Raw genomic sequence first — 20,374 nt, forward strand, 5'->3', positions numbered from 1 at the left:
TGTTATGCTATTTTTATTTCACTTCTTAAGTCTCATGAATTTGTTTCTCCAAAGAGGGAGCTAAGAGCTGCGTCAGCTGAGGTGGGGCAAACTCAGGAATCTCCTCTAACTGCGTGGGAATTGACAGGAGAAGGAAGGGTCTTGGCCAGGCTAACCCACGCCAGAGACTGAAAATCTATCTTTGTCAGGCTATAGCTGTGTCTGGCAAACCTTGTTTAATTTGTATCTCTGGGGTGTTTAAAAAATTAATTGGCTTGGTTCTGGCTTTTCCTCCTTTCCTCTTTTGAGAACAAGATCCCTTGTAAAATGTAAAGTGGCCGGGGCAGCTGGGGAGCACTCTCTGCACGTTGCAAAGCCCCCTCCCCCAGCCTGAGGGGGGGTGCAGGCACCCTGGTCTCTGTTCTTGTGGGAGTAGCAGGGACTTCCTCCTCACACTGTGCACACATCCCTAGGAGGGCTTCACCCATGTCAGGGGACCACCTGAGGACTGGGTGGTGATAAAAGAGAGGCAGGTACCCCAGGTCCCAGGCTGCGCTGGAAGGCCGGACGAGCCACTTGGAGGCAAATGCAGTCTAGGTGATGTGGACTTTGAAAGTCAATTTGAATGCATGACTGTTCATTGAACACCTACTGTGTGCCAGGCATTGGGATAGGTGCTGAAGGGGACCCAGAGAGAAATCAGGCTTTGGTCGCTGCTAAGTTCTTTTCATGCAGCCACGCAGCTAGCGTGTACCGGACACCTTCTGCGTGTGGGAGAGAAGCCAAGTGCTTTCTGCGCCCTCTCCCTTGGAGGAGCTCACTGGGCAGTGGGGAACTCACAATGCCCTGAGGGTCATGGGAGCCATGTGCAGGGTGCTGTGGGAGCCTGGGGGGGCGGACAGAAGACCTGCAGTCAGGGAGGGCTCCCCCAGGGGGCGCCTTGAAGTACAAGTGGGAGTTTGCTAGGACAGGAAGGACCAGAGAGCACCCAGGTAGTGGCAACAGTGTGTGCAAATTGGGGGCGGTAGTGATGTTGGTGGGGGGAGCCAGGAAAGAGTGAAGGGCATGGTGTGGGGTCTCCTTTCTCCATTAGGCAGGGATGAGCATACACCTTGCTCTGACAGAACAAGATAATCAACAAATCACAAGAGCAGCAGCTCAGCTTCACTGAGCATCTACTATGTGCCAAGCTTTCGGCTAAGCAGTTGCATGCATCTCGTTCTTAAAGTCTCACCACAATTCTCTATTAGGTCAGGAGGGTTTCTCTCACTTTGCAGATGCATAACTGAGGCTAGGACGGTGCAGTCAGCCCCTGCTCCAGGCTGACAGCTAGTGAGGGGTAGAGTCAGGGTGAGGGAGGACCTCAGGCCCATGTTGGTCTGACTCTGATGGGCTACCTTTCTGTGCCCCGGTCTGCAGGTCCTCAGATGGGCCTCTCCTGGGTCAGTAATTATGTTTGGAGGCTGTTTATACATTAAAATACTAAATTTAAGCACTTCGGTATTGAACAGCCCTCACTCCTACCTCTGGGATGGAGAATGGAAACAGTAAACAAACAGGCTTTCTGTTTTATCCACTGGAGTTTGGTAGCTTGGGTTTAAAAAAAGATTTAATAATTTTTTAATAATTTTTTTTTAAACCCCACATTTGTTTATTTATTTATTTTTGGCTGTGTTGGGTCTTCGTTTCTGTGCGAGGGTTTTCTCTAGTTGTGGCTAGCGGGGGCCTCTCTTCATCGCGGTGCGCGGGCCTCTCACTATCGCGGCCTCTCTTGTTGCGGAGCACAGGCTCCAGACGTGCAGTCTCAGTAGTTGTGGCTCACGGGCCCAGTTGCTCCGCGACATGTGGGATCTTCCCAGACCAGGGCTCGAACCCGCGTCCCCTGAATTAGCAGGCAGATTCTCAACCACTGTGCCACCAGGGAAGCCCCTACAAATGCTTTTAATATAGTACATTTGCTTACCTATTCCTATATCTGTTATTTCCTAAAAGTCATCCGAAAGTTATGGAAGGATTAAAGTGAATTGGCATTACCAAATCATTAATTTGGGTTGACTCTCGAAGGAAGTGCCACAAAATTGACCCGTCTATTCAATTCAGTGAAAAAGAAGAAAGTAAGTTAAGCGGGTTGACCAAAGTCTTCTGTGTGCAAATGGCAATGTAGATATTGTTTCTGTGATTTGATCTCGCATCAATGTAATGTTCTCTGTTGGCAGAAGCATTTTAGCGGGGAAAATAAGTGCTTCTCAGCTACATCTTTCTTTTTCATTGGGTTCATAATCTTTAACGTTTTGTCTTATACAAATAACGAGCACTGGTGGGGTGGGCATGAGTTCTTTAGGAATATGCATCAGGGAACACGAGTCTGCCTTCCAGATGGAGGTCACCTGTCCCCATACGCCCACCAGCAAAGCTGGAGGGGAGGTCATCTAACCTCACATCGTCACCGACCCTTGGCACTATCCAGCTTTCTCGTTTCTGTGCGGCTAATAGTTGCCAGTTGATACCTCATCATTTAAATTTCTATTTCTCTGATTGCTAATGACTTTGAGCATCTCTTTATATGTCGTTAGTCTTTTGAGTTTTCTCTTCTGTGAGTAACGTGTTCAGATCCTTTGCCCATTTTTCTACTGGGGCTTTTCTTTCTTACATATCATGGGTATTGATTTTTTGTCAGATTTAAACATTGCGGGTACCGGCTCTCTATGTTATCTGTCTGTTCATGTTGTCCGGGGTGCCCTTTGTGGAATGTAAATCCTTTATCTCAATATAAGCAACTTCACCAATTATTTTGCCTTACGAGTTGTACTTCTGAGGTTTTATTTCAGAAGTTTTCCCCATCTCTGGGTCACAAAGATATTTTCCTTTATTTTCTTCTATTACCTTCACGGTTTTGCTTTTCACATTTAGCTCTTTAATCCATTTGGAGTTCACCTTTTTGAGTGGTCTTAGGTAGGGATCCAGTTTTAGCTTTCCCCATATGGAAAGTCAGATTTCCCAATGCCAACAGAGTGAAAATTCTACCTTGCTTCATAACATTCTCACATTGTGTATTGTTCCCATTACACGTAAGTCTGTATCTAAGCTCTCTCATTTGTTACATTTGTCTGTGGTCTGTTTTTGTGTCATTACCATGATTTCTATTTCTTTTTTCCCCCTTGTTTTCAACTGTGACTTTGTGATGTCTTAATACCTAGTTGGACAAGTTAAGGCTATCTTAGCTATTTCAGGACTTTTTTCTTTCCATACATATTTTAGAATAAGTGTATTGAATTTCTCAAAAATCCAACTAGATTTTTTATTGTATAGAAGTTACTTATATTTACAATTAATTGATTTATAGATTAATATGTAGGGGGGAGAATTGAATCTTTATGATACTAAGTTATTCAGAAAAGAGCATGGAATTCTATCTTGTCATTTGTTCAGGACATCGTCTAAGTCCTTTACTAAAATTTCAGAGTTGCCTCCTTACAGGTCTTCTGTATTCTTGGTCAGATAAATTCCAAAGTATTGATAGTTCCAGCCGTAATTAGCTACTACTGTGAATTTATCTTATCTTGTGTTATATTGTCTCATTTGTTATCACTGGTGTACCGAAATGGTACTGGTTTCTAAAAAATTTATCTTTCATCAACCTATCTTGCAAAACTATGTCTTATTTTGCCTGATGATTCTGCTTGTCTTTCTTGGATAAATGATCAGATGATTAATCTTTAATAATAAAGATTTTTTTCTCTTTCCTTCTTCAATTTACACTTTTTTGTCCTTTTTCCCCCTATAACATTGGCCACAGCTTCCAGGACCATGTGAAACAATAACAGTGATGGTGGACACCTGGCCTTGAATCCAGTCTTAAAGTGAATGCATCTAAATTGATTCTATTAATTATAATGTTTGTTATAGATTTTTGGTACATAACCTTTATCAGGATAAGAAAGTTCCTTTTATTTGTAGTTTGCTAAGAGTTTCTTTCCTAATTAGGTGTTGAATATTAAGAAACGCTTTTCAGATTCAGATAATGCATTGACAATTCACTGATTCAGATAATCATACAATTTTTGTCTTTTGGTCCATTGCTGTGATGAACTACGTAGATAGGTTTTCTCCTGTTGAACCAACCTTGTATTCCTAAAACAAGGCTAGCTTTCTTATACTGTATTAAAAAATAAGCTGTTGGATTCAGTTAGCTAATAGTTGACTCAGGATTTTTTTGCATCTGTATTCATAATAAAATGAGCTCATTATATTCTTTTCATATATTTTCATTCTGTGGTTTTAGAATCAAGATTACACTAGCCACATAAAATGATCTAAGCAGCTTTCACTCTTTTTCTGTTTCCTAGAATAAAACTGTTATGAGATGGGAATTTGGCCTTTTAAAAAGTTTGGTAAATTCTCTTGTAAAACCACAGGAACTTCTTTACAAAGACTAGCTGACTCCCATTTTAGTTTCTTTACTATTGTTGGTCTCTTTGGGTTCTCTCTTGTTATGTCAACTTTGGCATTTTATATTTTTCCTAGGAATTTATTAGATTTTCAAATCTGTTAAGCTTATAATACTTTCTTGTTATATTTTTGGTCTCTATTCTATGAAGCTCAGTATCTTCTGTGATGTGGACAGATCAGGGATTCCTCCTGCAGAAACTGCAGTACAACCCCTGGTTTCGGGTTTGGTTGCACGAGAATAAGCTACAGGCGTGGGTGGTCTTTTCCATTTCTGAGGCCTCCCTGAGTTTGTGGACTAAGTGCGTTTGGCATTGCTGTTTCCGAGAGCCCTGTACCCTGACAGTGGGAGAGAAAGGGGAAGGCCTGAGCTTCAGACCTTTGAAAACTTTTTTTCTGATCTGGGCTAGAGTGCGGCAGCCCCATGTGTTGGCGGTGGGTTGGGGGGGACAGGAAAGAACCTTCCTGGACTTTGTGTCCTGGTTTCTCACACTGAGTTCCTTTTCATGCCAACAGTGATTCCACAGAGATGAATGCTCCTTCTCCTTTAGGTTTCATGCATTAAGTGACCACAGGAGCAGCTCCAGAATTTCCATTTTGAGGACTATAGGTCCTAAGCAATCCCACTGGAAGAAGGGGCTAGAGATCTGTTGGCAGCTAAAGCCACCCCCAAGAACCCCTCATGACTAGCACTGGGTGGGCCTGTGCCTAAGTGCCTCTTGGGCCCCGTGATGGGTCAGAGACTAGTGGGAACAGGCTTAGACCTGCAGGAAGTCATTGCTGCCCATCGGCCTGCAGAGCAGGAGCTGAGGAGGGGGGCTTCAGGGCAGCACAAAGATGCGGCCACCAGTAGGACCCCTGGGGCCGAAGTAGGGAGGGACATGGAAGGGTTGGGGGAAGGAGTAGTACCCAGATCTCTCTCTCCCCACCCCCCTTCCTATCTCCTACTGACACCTCTTATTGACCATAACCAATCAGAAACCAGAGGGCAAGGATGCTCATTCCACAAGGGTCAGCTTTCAGGAGGCAGACCACCGAGGGGGATAGAGATGGGAGCGGATGCACGGAGAGAAATCAGCACAAAGGTTAGATGTGATCCTATCTGCAAATTGTCCTGCACATAGTAGGTGACCAAGAAATGCTGTATCTCCAGGGATACTGAGCAGCCTCTGACTAATCTGAGTTCAAAGTCTCCCCAAGTGTCTGTTGGTATGATTTCTTAACAGTTTTGACAACAGCATCTTACTGTTTACAAATGGAATATCTCAAGCCAAAGCAAGTTTCCCCAGGTCAAACTGGAAATGAAATCACAGGGCAAAGGCAATACTGAGGAGAGAAAATGAGCTGCAAGGGTACGGGACCCGTGAACTGAGAACGAAGCTTATCAAACGATGCCAAATCTATAGAGTCTAGGAGTGAGAACAAACATGTTGAAAATTAAATATGAAATGGGTGATTATGTAGTAATGAGATTGAGGACATTACAAAGGACACTGCCATTTAAACTACCACATCTCAACAGAGTGATGAACGGGAAAAACCCTCCAGCTTCGTAATTATAATCATCGTTGCCATAACAACTTAGTATCTCTCGTTGTGAGCAGCTATCTCAAGACTATATTTTTAGCAATGACTGTGCCTGAAAGTGTATTTTTCTTTATATAGCAGCTAATTTTTCAAATTACCGATCTTAAAAAAAATTCCATTTTCATTCTTTCTGAGTGTAAACGTCTCAGGGATCATTAGGGAAATGAGCAAGTGTGAAAGTTCGTTATGAAAAATGCTATAAAAGTACTGATGTCTTGGCAACATTTGTTTCGACAGAATGTTCCCTGGACCAGTATACTCTATTGTTCCTTGTCAAGCAGCTTAACATAAATCTTCTCTGTGGGGCTCATAAATATTTGAAAAATTATTAGCTCTGTAAGGTGTGTGAGGATTTTTTGACAAGTACACATTTGTTGTGGAACAGAAACTGGCTTAGCAGAATCCTGAGTCTCAGGAACGAACGAACGAACGAATGAATGAACTCTGGCTTACCTTGCTTAACAGAAATGCACATAAACAGATTCCCAACTGAAGCAAACCATGAGTTGACTTAAAAACAAAACAAAACGAAACACCATTTGAAGAACTCAGAAACCAGAAGGGATTCTGAGCTGCCATTCTGGTTTCCAAATTTGCCCCAGCTACTACACCCAGCTCGAGGGGTTGCTTTCATAGCTTGGCAAATATCCAAGATTAGTTAGCACTTTGCTGAGCTCCACTTACACTATCGGGAGATGAAAACAGCCGTTTGTTAGGGTCCTAGACTTAAGTTCAATAAATACATTATTAGGTTGAGAACAAAAAGGTCTCAGAGAAAAGCACTCTCTGCTGATGCCATGAAAGACCCTTACTCATGATTAGTCATGCAACAATGACTTACTGAGAATTTTCCATCTTTCTCGTACTCTATTGTGTCTGTGGAGGATGTGAAATTAGCAGATTATAATAACTACTAGTTTATAAAGATCTTATAGACACTGAGCAAGGGGCAGTGAAGAGTATGTCTTATCGTTGTTGCTGGTTGGTGCACTGGGAGAACTAAGTTTGGGTGGGTGTGTGAGCCTGAGTCCTATGCAGAGAGGTTGGACTTATGTGAGATGGGTAAGCACGTTAGGTTCTTCAATAGGAGAGCAACATTATACATGGGTGTTTCAGGGAGAAAGCTGGTAGCTTCCCACGTGGGGTGAACAGCAAGTCACAGAGGCCAGAAGCAGAGAGACCTGCCAAGCAAGCATCCCAGTAATCTGACGCGAGGCTCTGAGCAATGGACCAGGATCCTGCCAGTGGGAATGGAGGAAGAGGTGAGTTAAAGAAGATGTGCCACAAGAAGCAACAGGATTCAGAGACGGGTCAGCAGTCTTAGAAGGTAAAGCATAAATGGGGTATAAAGTCTTCATCTGGGAAGCTGAAGAATGAGGGAATCCTCCCTGGCAGATAAGCTGGGGTGGAGAAGCAGGATGAGGCTTGGTGAACAAGAGAATGAGGTCAGCTTGGCCACCCCCTCTTCCTAAGCTTCATGAACTCTGGCTGTGCCCTGCAAATTTCCAGGCGAGCAGCCCCAGAGATGGAGAATCAGAGGTAGACAAAGGCAGCTCCAGGAACCGTGCAGCGGGTTGCTACGTTGGCATCAGTGCCAATTCTTGTTCTGTTTGTTCTGCTTGCTTGAATTATGTGCCTCTCCACAGAAAACAAACAAGCAATAATACAGAGAACAGTGATCAGTGGGATACGTTTCCTGATTCGAGGGATGTGCTGAGAATCACGTTTGAGTGGGACATTCTCTGATCGTTTACCAGACGCTGCAGAGGAGGTGTATGTTATTTTAGTTACCTAAGACGTGCCAGGAAAGTAACACGTTTTCAAAACTTGTGGCTTTGGGGCCATCAAGATTCAGACTGCCTGACTTTAACTACTGGATAAAGGCAGGAGAGAAGGATTTCGTCTGACTGCCACTAGTTTGCTTTGTGTCCTTGGGTGAGTCTGGGCCTCAGTCTCCTCCCCTGTAAAATGGGAGGGAGAAGGTTAGTCTCAAACTTTAACTGTATCAGAATTATGAGAGGACCTTCTAGACGTGCCAGAGCCCAATCTCACCCCTCAGGAGATCCTGTAGGTCTGGGGTGGGTCCTGGGCATCTGTGTGTTTAGCAAGCTCTGGGGTCTCTGGTGGAGGTGGTGCAGGGGGCAACCCTGCTTGGATGGAGGATTCCAGGTGACCCTCTCGCTTGCGCTTTGTATAGCCAGCTGGAACTTCTGGGTGTGTCACTTGCTGCTTTTTTGGCCACTGAAGCCCGGCGTGGACTTATTTTGTTGTCTGGAGTGCCTGGCTTTAGATAAAAGAGCCCCTGTGACTGAGCCCCGAGGGGATATATCCTGGAAGAGGGTGGGAAAGCATCCAGAGGGGGTCATGGACCAGCCCAGCCCAGGCCTGCTTGGAGAGTAGAGGGAGGGGAAGAGGGCCTTCCTCGTCTCTCACTCTGGAGACCTCTGCTGGCTCTGGGTTCCAGAATGACCTGGGAAGTTGACAACCAAGTCCAAGGCCTCCTGGCCCTTGGAGATAGGGCAGGGCCCTGCTTCAGCCTGCACCCCTCTCCCACCCACCCCCACCCCTCCCCGCCCACTCTGCTTTGGCCTGAGGTCTGGGAGCCCAGGAAATCTGCCCTCGAGGATGGCCTGGTTAATCGGTCTGTGTGGGGACAATGGGAGAAAACCAGGTGGCAAATGGGGGAGGCCAGAGGCAGAGGACGCGGCCCAAGCTTGCTCACTGTGTGGGCTCAGAAGCGTGACTCCAGGGAGATGGGGAGGCCTTGCCTGAGTGCCCAGACCCAGCTCAGTGGCACCCTGGAATGGTAGGGTCCACAGGGACTGGGAAGGTGATAGCCCAACTGAGAGTTGAGGGTCAGTCTGTCCCTGGGGTCAGCAGAAAGGCTCCCCAAAGATGTTTCTACCTGAATCCTGGGGACCCAGGAACCAGTTAGGTTACATGGCAAAATGGCTTTTGCAGATGTGACTGAGGTCACCACCTTAAGAGAAGGGGATTATCCTGAATTATTTGGGTGGGTCCGTCCGATCCAGGAGCAGAGAATTTTCCCCAGCTGGAAAGAGGGACGATCTGGCAGAAGGGAGAGATTTGAAGCCACTGGAGGGACTCACATGCCAGTGCTGGCCCTGCAATGCAGGGGCCACAGACAGGACCAGAGAGAGGCTGCTGGCAATGCCTCACGGCCAGCAAGAGAAGGAACACAGAAGCACCCGGGAGTGAAGACTGGCCAGGCTGATGGCCGGCCAGTAAAGAGGACCTCAGGGCTACCACCTCTGGGAACTCACCTCAGCCAACACCTGTGTGAGCCTGGAAGATTCTTCCCCAGAGGCCCCGCTAGGGGATGCAGCCTGCTGATCGAAGCCTGGATTTTAGCCTGGTGACACCCGCTCAGACTGGCAACCTGCAGACCTGTACCATACTCAGTATGTGTTGCTTTAAACCACGAAATTTGTGGTAATCTGTTACAGCAGCAATAGAAAACCAATGCAGGCCCCATTTCCCCAACATCCCAGCCTGAAAGATGAACACAAGGTTTTCCAAGGGCATAAGCTACTTGTTCAAAAAGTAGTGTGAGCTCCCTGCCCTGAAGACAGGCACCCAATCATCCAATGAACCAAATGCGCCCTGTGACCGCCAGGACGTCAGGTCAGCCAGTAGGATGACTCCACTTCTCTCCTCACCCAACAGGCTCACTTCTCAGTCAGGAGCAGGGCTCCGCCCCCCCACCCCCTTTACCCCTGGGGACCTGGGTTCCTCATTCATAGTTCCTGAAATAGGATCATGGTCAGGTTGAGGAAAGGTCTGCCTGGCCGGCGGGGAACCCGTGTCTGATGGGGGTCAGGAGAGCTGGAGACTAGGCTTCGGGCTCTAATTTGCTTTAGGACCGTGGGCCGATCCTTTCTCATCGTGGGTCACGGTTCCCCAGCCTGTGAAACGGCTCGAGGTTCCTTCTAGATGAAACCCCTTTGAGTCTCTGGGGAAGCAGGCTTCCAGCGCTGGCCGGCTTCGGGAGTGCGGGCAAAGGGGGAGGTGTGGAGACAGTTGATGGGGTGGAGGGGGCCCCCAACACCCGGCTCCGAGGGCCGGCCACCGCGGGGTCGGCAGGAAAGGGAGGGAGGAGGGAAGGGCGGGGCCGGCCCCCCTGCGCCCGCCCCGCGTCTGGGCGCGCCCCTGCCCGCCCCGGCCCGCCCCGGCCCGGCCCAGCCCAGCCCAGCCCGGAGAGCGGGTCACACGCGCCGCCGGCCGGCCGCCTCCGCGTCCCGTGCGCGCCGCTGTTGAGGCCGGCGCCCCTGCCCTGCGCCGCTGTCCGCGCCCGCCGCCCGCCCGGCGCTCCCGGCCGCCGTGACCCTGCCCCGGGCGCGGGGAGGAGCGGGCATGGCCCGCCGGGGGGCCGCCGCGCTGGCGCTGGCTCTCGCGCTGCTGGCGGTGGCCCTGGCCGGGGCCGCGGCCCAGGGCGCAGCCGTCGAGGACCCCGACTACTACGTGCAAGAGATTTGGAGCCGGGAGCCTTACTACGCGCGCCTGGAGCCCGAGCCCTTCTCGCCGCCGCTGCCCTCGGGGCCCGGGGAGGAGGAGCGGAAGCTGCGCGCTTCCGAGCCCAGGCCGCCCAAGAAGGCGACCAAGAGGGAGAAGTTGGCTCCGGAGACGCCTCCGCCAGGTAAGTAACTTTCTGCGCCGCGCGGCCCGAGGGGGCGCCCGTGGCCGCGCGCCTGTCCCAGCGGTGGCCGGCCGGGTCTGAGGCGTTCGCTGTCCGTGTGTCTGGCATGAGAGACCCGTGAACCTCCCCCCTCGCTGCCCGCCACCCCCTTCCTAGGCGCTGCACCGCGCATCCCGGGGCCGCTCCGGGGGGCCCCTCTCAGCTAGAGACGGACTGTGCGGTTGGGGGGCTGCCCGGGGAGCTGGTACCAATGCCCCAGGTTTGACGTTTCCTGGGCAAAGCATCTTCCTGCCGGACACTTTTTCCCACTCTGCCTACTTTTTCAGTCTTCTCCCAGGGCGTTTTCTTGAGAGTGAATTTCCTATATTTGGCGATGTGACTAGTTGGTCTGTTTTGGCACCGTGGCCTTCTGGGGAGAGCTCCGCGGCGGGTCTCTCCCCAGCCAGGGTCCCCTCTCGGCTCCCTCCCTCCCGCTTTCTGTGGGTCCCTAGGGGCAGGATGGCAGAGCCTCTGTCGGGGAGCCTTGGGCTGCAGCCGGACTCCTGTGCCGGAGGAGGGGTTAGGGAAGCCCAGTGGCGCCTGAAGCCGGCCGTCTCTCCCAGCCTTCTCAGTTGCGTCCCCACTTTCTGCCTGCCCCGTCTTGGGGAAATGACTTGCATTTGGTTTCTTACACTCCTTGAGAAGGGGGACTTTCTCTTTATTGTCCCAAATGTTCTTTGCTCAAATTGCAGAGGGCTGCGGTCTGAGTATTTAAAGATTGAGGAGTGAGGCAGGATTGTGGCCAAATTCTCCAGCCTTGTAACGGCCTTCCTTGAAAGGAGATACGTGCCAGTGGCACCATTACACAGCTCCTGGCAAGAAAGGCATCACCTTTGTTTGGTGAAACTGTTCACAGAAGACAGCAGCGAGGCAGTGGGGAAGGAGTGGAGATGGCGGCCCAGAACTCTTGAGTGTGGGGGCCCATCTCAGCAGCTCCTTTGCACTTACCTGGAGGGGGAGTCCTGCCATGTTTCAGTTTGTGGGCGACTCTGTACATCTGCAGGCAGTTCTGTGAGTTGTGTAACCTTGAACAGAACCATCCGGAATTTCCTATATTTTCTGGGGAATTATGAGCATTAAGATTTGTAAAAAGCGTACTGGTTTAGTAACAGGAATAGGGGTGGGAAAAGACACTCGTATCTGTAGACCATCCGCTGCGACTTTATTAGGAGATCTGTGGACAGCCGTCTCATTAATTCTTTCAGGGGCTCTGAGGGGTGGGTATTCTTGTTACTTTACAGATGAGGAAACTGAGGCTTTGACCACGTAGGCAAGCTGCTTAGGGTCACTCGCTGGCGTGGGAGATTTGAAAGCCCTTCTCCTGTGCTTTTAACTCAAGACCTTTTTTGTTTGGTAGTTTGAATCAAGCTGGCATGTGTGTTTGTGTTTTGAGTATCTGCTCCGTGGTTAGCACAGCGCTGGGCATGGTTGGGGCAGGTGGGTGGGAGACACATTTGTTAGGTTCTGGTATTTACTGGGGAGACGGCAAGGGGAGCATGGAAGAAGTCCCAGACTGAGAGTCTGAGGACTGCACTTAACGCCTGGGTCTGGGGCTCAGCACTCAGCTTCCTGGACCTCAGCATCTTTATCCGCCCAAGACGACCAGTGCCTGCTACCTTACTTGTCAGTTGTTTGATGAGCCTTTCAGCGAAAGCTTGCAGTGTGTCAGCTCGAGGTTGTGCTGGTGCTTCTGTGAGTTCTTCATAATTCCGCAGGTCCGTATGGAGAACCTTTCCAACATCAGGTGCTGGGTGAGGTCCTGGGGGAGGGGAGCGCAAGACAGCCCCGGCCCCACCCTCCTGGAATGCACCAAAGTTGGCAGTTTGGAGAAGGTTATTGCAGGTGTGTTGAGGGCTGCATTGCTGATTCCCCAAAATAAAAACTGGGCCCTGGAAATTCCAGAGACTCAGCTTCTGGAGAGCTGCCTCCAGGCCTCCTGCCTGGAGTGTGTGTTTCTAATAAATTGTGTGGGGCTTTTCAGGAGCTCCCCGACTCTGACAAACAAAGTGTGACCTTGGTCAAATACTTACAAGTCTGTTCTCCCCATCCCGCTTTTTTTGGCACTTGACCACTGGAACCCTTTACCCCGCACCCCAAGTTGGGGAGCTTGGTTAAGACTGACTTTGATTGGGGGGGGTGGTCAGTGACAGTTTGTGCAGTTAAATTGCAGTAAGAGGAAATGATTTTGCTCCCCTTAAGGGGTGGCTTGATATATGTACTGCTCGTGATATAATAGAAGCATTCGTTTCTGTTTGTTGTGAACTTCTGGACTGGGTAGATGGTGCCTGCTACATACCAGGCACTGTCTAGACACTGAGGTGGGAGTGAGAGGTTAGATTTAGAGAGGAAAAAGAATGTGAAAGCATATATAACTACTCATTGAAAAGTCTGTCATGTGCTTTGTCTTTGCAGATAATGAAATATTTTCCAGATAGCCGGTATCTTGCATAAAGCCTGGGCTCAAGGGAAGATGCAAGGCAGATGTTCTGTGCGTCAGGGTCTAGGAGGGAGTCTTCTCTGAATCCCATAGGAAGGTTTACTTAAGGAGCCAAGGGCACTGGGGATTTGATCTTGGTGTGAGTTTGACTTTGCCCCTTGACTGTTCTTTCACGCTACCACAGAAATGTGCAATGGATGTCATGGGCTGACATTCTCCTGGAAGTGGCTTGGATAGCTGAATCCTTTGGTTAATTGAGAGCATTGCATTTTTCCACAAGTGGCTGACAGATTCCAGAGAAGTAGAGCCCTGATATGCTGAATAGAGTGAAATCTTAAATTTTTTTTTAAGTTTTTATTTGGAAATAGTTATAGACTCACAGGAAATTGCAGAAATAGTGCAGAGAGATCTTGTGTACCAGGGGTCCCCAGTACTGGTCCGTGGCCTGTTAGGAACCGGGCGGCACAGCAGGAGGTGAGCGGCGGGTGAGCGATCGAAGCTTCATCTGTATTTACAGCCGCTCCCCGTCGCTCGCGTTACCGCCTGAGCTCCGCCTCCTGTCAGATCAGCGGCGGCATTAGATTCTCATAGGAGCGCGAACCCTGCTGTGAACCGCGCATGCGAGGGATCTAGGCTGCGCGCTCCTTTATGAGAATCTAACGCCTGATGATCTGAGCTGGAGCTGAGGCGGTGATGCTAGGGGAGCGGCTGCAAATACAGATCATCATTAGCGGAGAGGTTTGACTGCACAGAGACCAGAATAAATCAACCGCTTGCAGACTCACATCAAAGCCCTTTCAGTGAGTGGCAAGTGAAAACAAGCTCAGGGCTCCCACTGATTCTGCATTATGGTGAGCCGTGTAATTATTTCATTATATAGTACAAGGTAATAATAATAGACATAAAGTGCACGATAAGTGTAATGCGCTTGAATCATCCCCAATCCACCCCACCACCCCCCATCTGTGGAAGAATTGTCTTCCATGAAACTGGTCCCTGATGCCAGAAAGGTTGGGGACGGCTGCTGTATATGCTCTTTTCCCAGCTTCCCCCAATGATAACATCTTTTAGAACTACAGTACAGGATTTCTTAACCTTGGCAGTATTGACATTTTGGGGCCAATTGTGTGTGTGTGTGTGTGTGTGTGTGTGTGTGTGTGTGTGTGCTTCTCTGCATTGTCTCACATCTGTGGATTCATGGAACCATCACCACCATCAGGAGACAGGACTGTGAAATCCGTTTCTGTGGTGGAGTGCGACTCAATATCATAAAATTTCTGAGGCCCTCACTGAACATCAGTAACTCCCAGAATTTTAGAACTTCAAGGACTCTAAGTGTTCATCGCATGCAAGTTCTTGTTTACTGCAAGATTCTGACAGTGGGCGGCTTGGTGTTTAAAAATGATTAAAGGGGCTTCCCTGGTGGCGCAGTGGTTGGGAGTCCGCCTGCCGATGCAGGGGACGCAGGTTCGTGCCCCGGTCCGGGAGGATCCCACGTGCTGCGGAGCGGCTGGGCCCGTGAGCCATGGCCGCTGAGCCTGCGCGTCCGGAGCCTGTGCCCCGCAACGGGAGAGGCCACAACAGTGAGACGCCCGCGTAACGCAAAAAAATAAAAAAAATAAAAATGATTAAAGAAGACAATTTAGGTGATATAAACTTTTTTTAACACTTTCATGAAATGGGCAGTCTCCTTGTGGAGAATGGCAAAATGGGGCAGAAGGCAGGAAGCTTTTATAGGACAAAGAATAAAGAACAAGGAAGAAGAAGATAGAAAATATCTGGTTGGCGGGGGTGACACAGTCCACTTTGTTTGGGGTGAGAAGACCCAGAGCTGGCTTGGCATTTGGGAATTGGCTAACTATTTCTGACTAAGAGGAGATTGTCAGGAACAAGAAGCTTATCTAAGTTTTGTTTCCTGATGTGGCACCCCGGGTAAGAGCAACTCCATCTCGGGCCTGGAACTTTACTTTTCTTTTTTAAAATTATTTATTTTATTTTTGGCTGTGTTGGGTCTTTGTTGCTGCACGCGGGCTTTTCTCTAGTTGTGGCGAGCGGGGGGCGCCGCTCTTCACCGCGGTGCACGGGCCTCTCACTGCAGTGGCCTCTCCTGCCGTGGAGCACGGGCTCCAGGCGCGCGGGCCTCAGCAGTTGTGGCATGTGGGCTCCAGAGCACAGTCTCGGCAGTTGTGGCGCACGGGCTTAGCTGCCTACGGCACGTGGGATCCTCCCGGACCAGGGCTCGAACCCGTGTCGCCTTCATTGGCAGGCGAATTCCCAACCACTGTGCCACCAGGGAAGCCCCTGGAAGTTTACTTCAACACCAGTCTTGGCTCACATGTTTCCACTGATGGGTGCACATCACCTTGCGAGGTTGCTTATCCATTGGATAAATAGTACTGATTGCTAGAATGTTCTTCTTCACAGAGACCTGGCAAGCTGCTTCTCTCTAATTCCATTTATTCAGCTGTTTCTAGCCAAATTCAATATTTTCTAGATCCCTGCAGCTGGAACGCTTTGAGGTCCAAAGAGTGAGTCTTCTGGCCCCAGTTTTCATCATCCCAGGGTGCAGAGTGAGAGGGACCACATTCTGGGCATGAGAGTGGATTTGGGGTGTACTTCTCATGTCATCTCCAAATTGATGGACTTGGTTTGGAGCCATAGTTTTTGAAGAGAAAAAAATGAAACAGAGAAGTAAACCATAGTTATATAACTGATTTGCCATTTCCCTCCCAAGTGGTAGTAAGAAACAAACAAGTTAATAAACAAGACTCTTAATGGGTGATTTGAAGATGTTTTGTTCTCCCCCCTCCACTGGGTAGAAGTAGCCTTTAACTTTTGGGTTCCTGCTTGTTTGCTGCTTTCTTCAAGGACTGGGGAGCATGTGCCTCTGTTGGAACACACGCCTGCCTGCATTGCACCCATGGTTTTGGTCCACGGTCTTGAGTCCATGGAATTCGCAGAGTGGGCAGCGAGCCATGTTTGTTCGTATGTCTGTGCCCAGAACTGGAGAGTTTGCACTTTGTACTGTGTTGCCCCGGCTTGTGGCGGCTGGGGGGTGGGGGAGGGAGCCGCGGACGGGCAGCGATAATCAAAGAGTTGTTATTTGAGCATATTTGGTTGTAAACAAAGCCCTTTCTGTTATGCGCTGCCAGCTAGTTGCTGGAAAGAGCTTCACTTTTAAGCTTTTGCTGCAACACTCTTCAGGGTGTCTTGCAAGGTTTGGCCTTCAGATGGAAATGTCTTCTGCTGGGCAAAGCTGAAGTGTGAGGATTAGATGAATGTGTTTGTAAATATCTCACTACACGTTTTAAAAGCAATCACAGGGCTGTCAGCACACCTAAACAAATAACAAGACATCTTTATATCATGGTATTATATATTCTCTTGAAGAGTTAAATCCAAAGTGTTTGGTCCAACTCCCTACAAAATTCCGAGGGAAAGGACTTTTTATAAAATAGGTCTTCTCATGTACATCAGCAGGCAGTTTTCTGAGACACCACCTCTGTTTCCAAAATGCTTTCCAAAGTCAGCTATTCGCGCTGGCAGACCTCCTCTCGACTGTGCCCATGGTTCCAGAAACCAGGGCTTGTGCGTGATAACGAAGGGACAGACACTTGCGTGTTTGGGGAAGCTGAGCTGGATGCTGTGGTTCTTGAAAATAGCCATCACCTTTCCTGCGTGGCCCGAGCATCCCTGGCTGCCAGATCTCACGGAGGATGGCGCCTTCAGTCCCATGGCAACAGCAGCCTGGGCCCTGGAACCTGGCCACGCCACGCGGCATCTTAGTTCCTGACTCTGTGTGCCCTGCGGTGGAAGCATGGAGTCTTAACCACTGGGCTGCCGGGGAAGCCCCTTGGAACCTGGATTTTTGAGGTGGGGGTCTCCGCTGGATGTCTGAGGTGGCCAGGGAGCCTGAGCTCTCAGGCTTTGCGCCTCCAGCAATGGCTTGGCCTTCTGAGGTCCCTGCCCCCATTGCTGCTTTTCTGGGATCATGAAAGCCATAAAACTGGGGTGCCTTTGGATGGCTACGGGAAGGGCTAGTGTTTGTAACTGTCTGGGATCCCATTGACCACTGATCTGGGTATCTATCGTAGGATGGTCAGAGCCACACAAGACACCTTCAGATGTTCATTTAAGACTCTAGATTTTTACGGAATACTTGATCCATGAGAGGCACATGTAAGGGTTTGGCATCGTTTTTTCAGGATTCAGAGAGATTCAAAATCTGGCTCTGCCACTCACGGGCACGTGTGACATCTTCACGCCTCGAATTCCTCACTGTGGCAGGGGAATAATAATAATAATGATAATCAGCTTCCCAAGGTGCTGTGAGGTTAGAAGGTTGATGCACAGCCTCACAGTCTTTCGAGGGACAGGTCGGAGCAGCTTCTACCCAGTGTCCTCAGGTCCCCCAGCTGCGTTGAGTCCTGATGGACCCCGCTTAGCAATGCAGCCCAGGTTATTGGCGTTTCCTTCTCCGAGTCTCACTCCCTCCACTTCTTCATTTGTGCTTCATGAAATCCCCTGTCACGTTCACTCCTGCCTCCAAGGCCTTGTCTCAGGCTGGTTCCAGGCAGAACCCAAACGGAGACCAGCAAGTACCAGCGGTGCCCCCTGCAGGGCTGGCACACCCCACCTGCTGTGGTTACGGGGTGGGGGGTGGGGGGTGGGTGTATCTGTTTAAAGGCTAAGGGCTTCTTACTTGGTTTCAGGTCAGGAAGGTGGCTGCTGCTGCACAGAGGCTGGGAGTGGCTGTCGCTTCTGCCCTGGGGACCCTGGTGGAGGCCAAGTCTTCTGCACGAGACCAAGGTCTTCTGTACAGAAGGCCAGCCCAGAGGAGGACACGGTCTGATCAGCTAGTTTCCCAGGGAAGGCACAGCCGAGCAGGAGGAGGGGAGGCGTTTTGATTGATTGATTGACTGATTGATTGATCGATTGACTTTGATCCAGCCCTGGTAAAAAAGTACTTAGAAAATTGCACTGGTGCTTCCACCTCCAGCCCAGACCGTTCAGGGCCACTGATTAATGGAAGCAGGTACGTCTTTTAGCCACTCAGCCCCTTTTTTTCAGGCTTCACCGGATCCCTGGGAAACCTCTTTCTGCCAGGAGCTTGACTGTCTCAGATTTGGGAACTGGATAAGGACACAGGCCGTCCCCTCCCTGTGTCATGATCCTTTTCTTGCTAACACACACAGGGAGAACGAGTTTCTGATTTGTTTGTTTGTTTGTTTTTGGCTGCTCCGCGCAGCCTGCGGGGTCTTAGTTCCCCGGCCAGGGATCAAACCCACGCCACCTACAGTGGAAACCTGGAGTCATAACCACTGGACCGCCAGGGGAGTCCCGGGAGCACAGGTTTCTAACCGCTTTTGTTTCGGCTTTGCAGTTCACCTGCAAGGTCCTCCTTGGTCCCATGGTGTTTGAGAAAAGCGGAATTATTGTCTGTCATGGTGCCACGAGGCTGCCTCTCTGGGGAGCTCCCGAGAACCTGTTGTGGCTTGGTTTCCCGCATGGCCTTCCTCCTCATGCGGCTTCCTTCACAAGAGCCAGGCTAGGAGCTTAGGGCGGGGCTGCGTCCTTCCCAAGAGGGAGTGCAGGTGCCATAGGGCTGGAATTTCTTGGGAAAATGCAAATATGCAGCAAAGAATTTTTTCAGATTCTGGGGTTGCTACTGTAAGCTCCTAGTATAGAGAGGGGAAAAAATAGTTTCCTGTCAATCAAGGAGCATGATATTTATCACCATGGACCAGAATAGAATATGTGGTCTGCATTGGCAATTCAGTTTGCTACTTTTAAGGAATTCAGTTTTGTCACGCAGCCCAGATGGAGATGTTGATTTGGTTCTGGCTCCTTCTCTGTACATTATTTCCACTTCACTCTTTCTGTCATCTGTACAGACCATATGCTGCCTTTCTTGCTGTAAGAGAAGAAGGGTAGGGAAGGGCCTAGGCCTGGCGTCAGGCTCCTGCTCTGCTGCCTCCTGGCTCTGTCACTGATCTTGGGTGGGTCTCTTCTCCTCTGAGCCTCCGTGTCCCCCTCTGTAGAATCATGTTCATAGCAAGCTTCCTGCCCTCGATGGGTATTTGCCAAGATTGAATGTTGTTTTTTTTTTTTTTTTTTTCGCGGTACGAGGGCCTCTCACTGTCGTGGCCTCTCCCGTTGCGGAGCACAGGCTCCGGACGCGCAGGCTCAGCGGCCATGGGTCACCGGCCCAGCCGCTCCGCGGCACTTGGGATCCTCCCGGACCGGGGTACGAACCCGTGTCCCCTGCATCGGCAGGCGGACTCCCAACCACTGCGCCACCAGGGAAGCCCTACTATTTGTTTTTAAAGTATTTTATAAGTTTTTAACTTTTTTTTTTTTTTTTTGCGGTACGCGGGCCTCTCACTGTTGTGGCCTCTCCCGTTGCGGAGCACAGGCTCCGGACGCAAAGGTGCAGCGGCCATGGCTCACGGGCCCAGGCGGCACGTGGGATCCTCCCGGACCGGGGTACGAACCCGCGTCCCCTGCATCGGCAGGCGGACTCCCAACCACTGAGCCACCACCAGGGAAGCCCCGGATGTTTTAATCTATGTGAAAATGCGTTGTAAATTGTGCCTCATACGCCACGTGTTGGCTGTTACTGTTCCAGGGGCTGGGAGGGTGCTTTGTGACGGTGGGGACTTGAGACTAATATGAAGGGTGAGAAGGTGGAGGCTGTCTTTTATTCAGAGGTCACTGCAGGTCGGGCACGGCCCTCAGTGCTTTGATGTATGTCATCTCTTTCCTCTCCCTAACTTCCACCGAGGCAGGTACCATGTCTCCTTATTTCACTGATGAGGGGAATTAGCACAGGAGGGGTGAGGCGGGTCCCCGGAGGCCACACATGGTCGGTGCAGTGGCAGAACCTGGCCGCCTGGGGCTGGAAGCAGATCTGCAGGTACACGTCCTGGAAGTGTGTCTTCCCTAGAGAAGGTGGCAGGTGCCCCGCCTGTTTTCTCTGTCCCTTTTCCACTCCCTGCGGGGAATCTGTTCCCCACATGTTGGTCTCGGGGGTGGTAGCACATCTGCCTCACAGCTGGACCATTATTGGATTCCCGGAGCTGAGTACAGGGCGTGGGTCCAGCCCAGGGCAGTGAGGCTGAGGGTGTTCGTGGGGCTGTGTCCTCTGACTCTGTCTCCCATGTTGCCCATGGAGCTCCTGCAGAGGTTGCCCAGGCAGAGGGAAGGCCTGCAATGAATGGCCGGCTTCC

General features: G+C 50.1%; 1 protein-coding gene across 1 annotated transcript in view; it reads left to right on the forward strand.

Moving 5' to 3' along the window:
* Nucleotides 1–10,386: 10,386 nt before the first annotated feature.
* Nucleotides 10,387–20,374, forward strand: part of CPXM2 (carboxypeptidase X, M14 family member 2) — a 128,378-nt gene continuing 118,390 nt past the window's right edge. Inside the window, exon 1 of the mRNA XM_059052639.2 lies at nucleotides 10,387–10,669. Coding sequence (XP_058908622.1) covers nucleotides 10,387–10,669 — 283 coding nt within the window. The remainder of the gene's footprint in view (nucleotides 10,670–20,374) is intronic.

The sequence above is a fragment of the Kogia breviceps genome, chromosome 2 (genome assembly GCF_026419965.1).
Source record: "Kogia breviceps isolate mKogBre1 chromosome 2, mKogBre1 haplotype 1, whole genome shotgun sequence".
NCBI lineage: Eukaryota > Metazoa > Chordata > Mammalia > Artiodactyla > Physeteridae > Kogia > Kogia breviceps.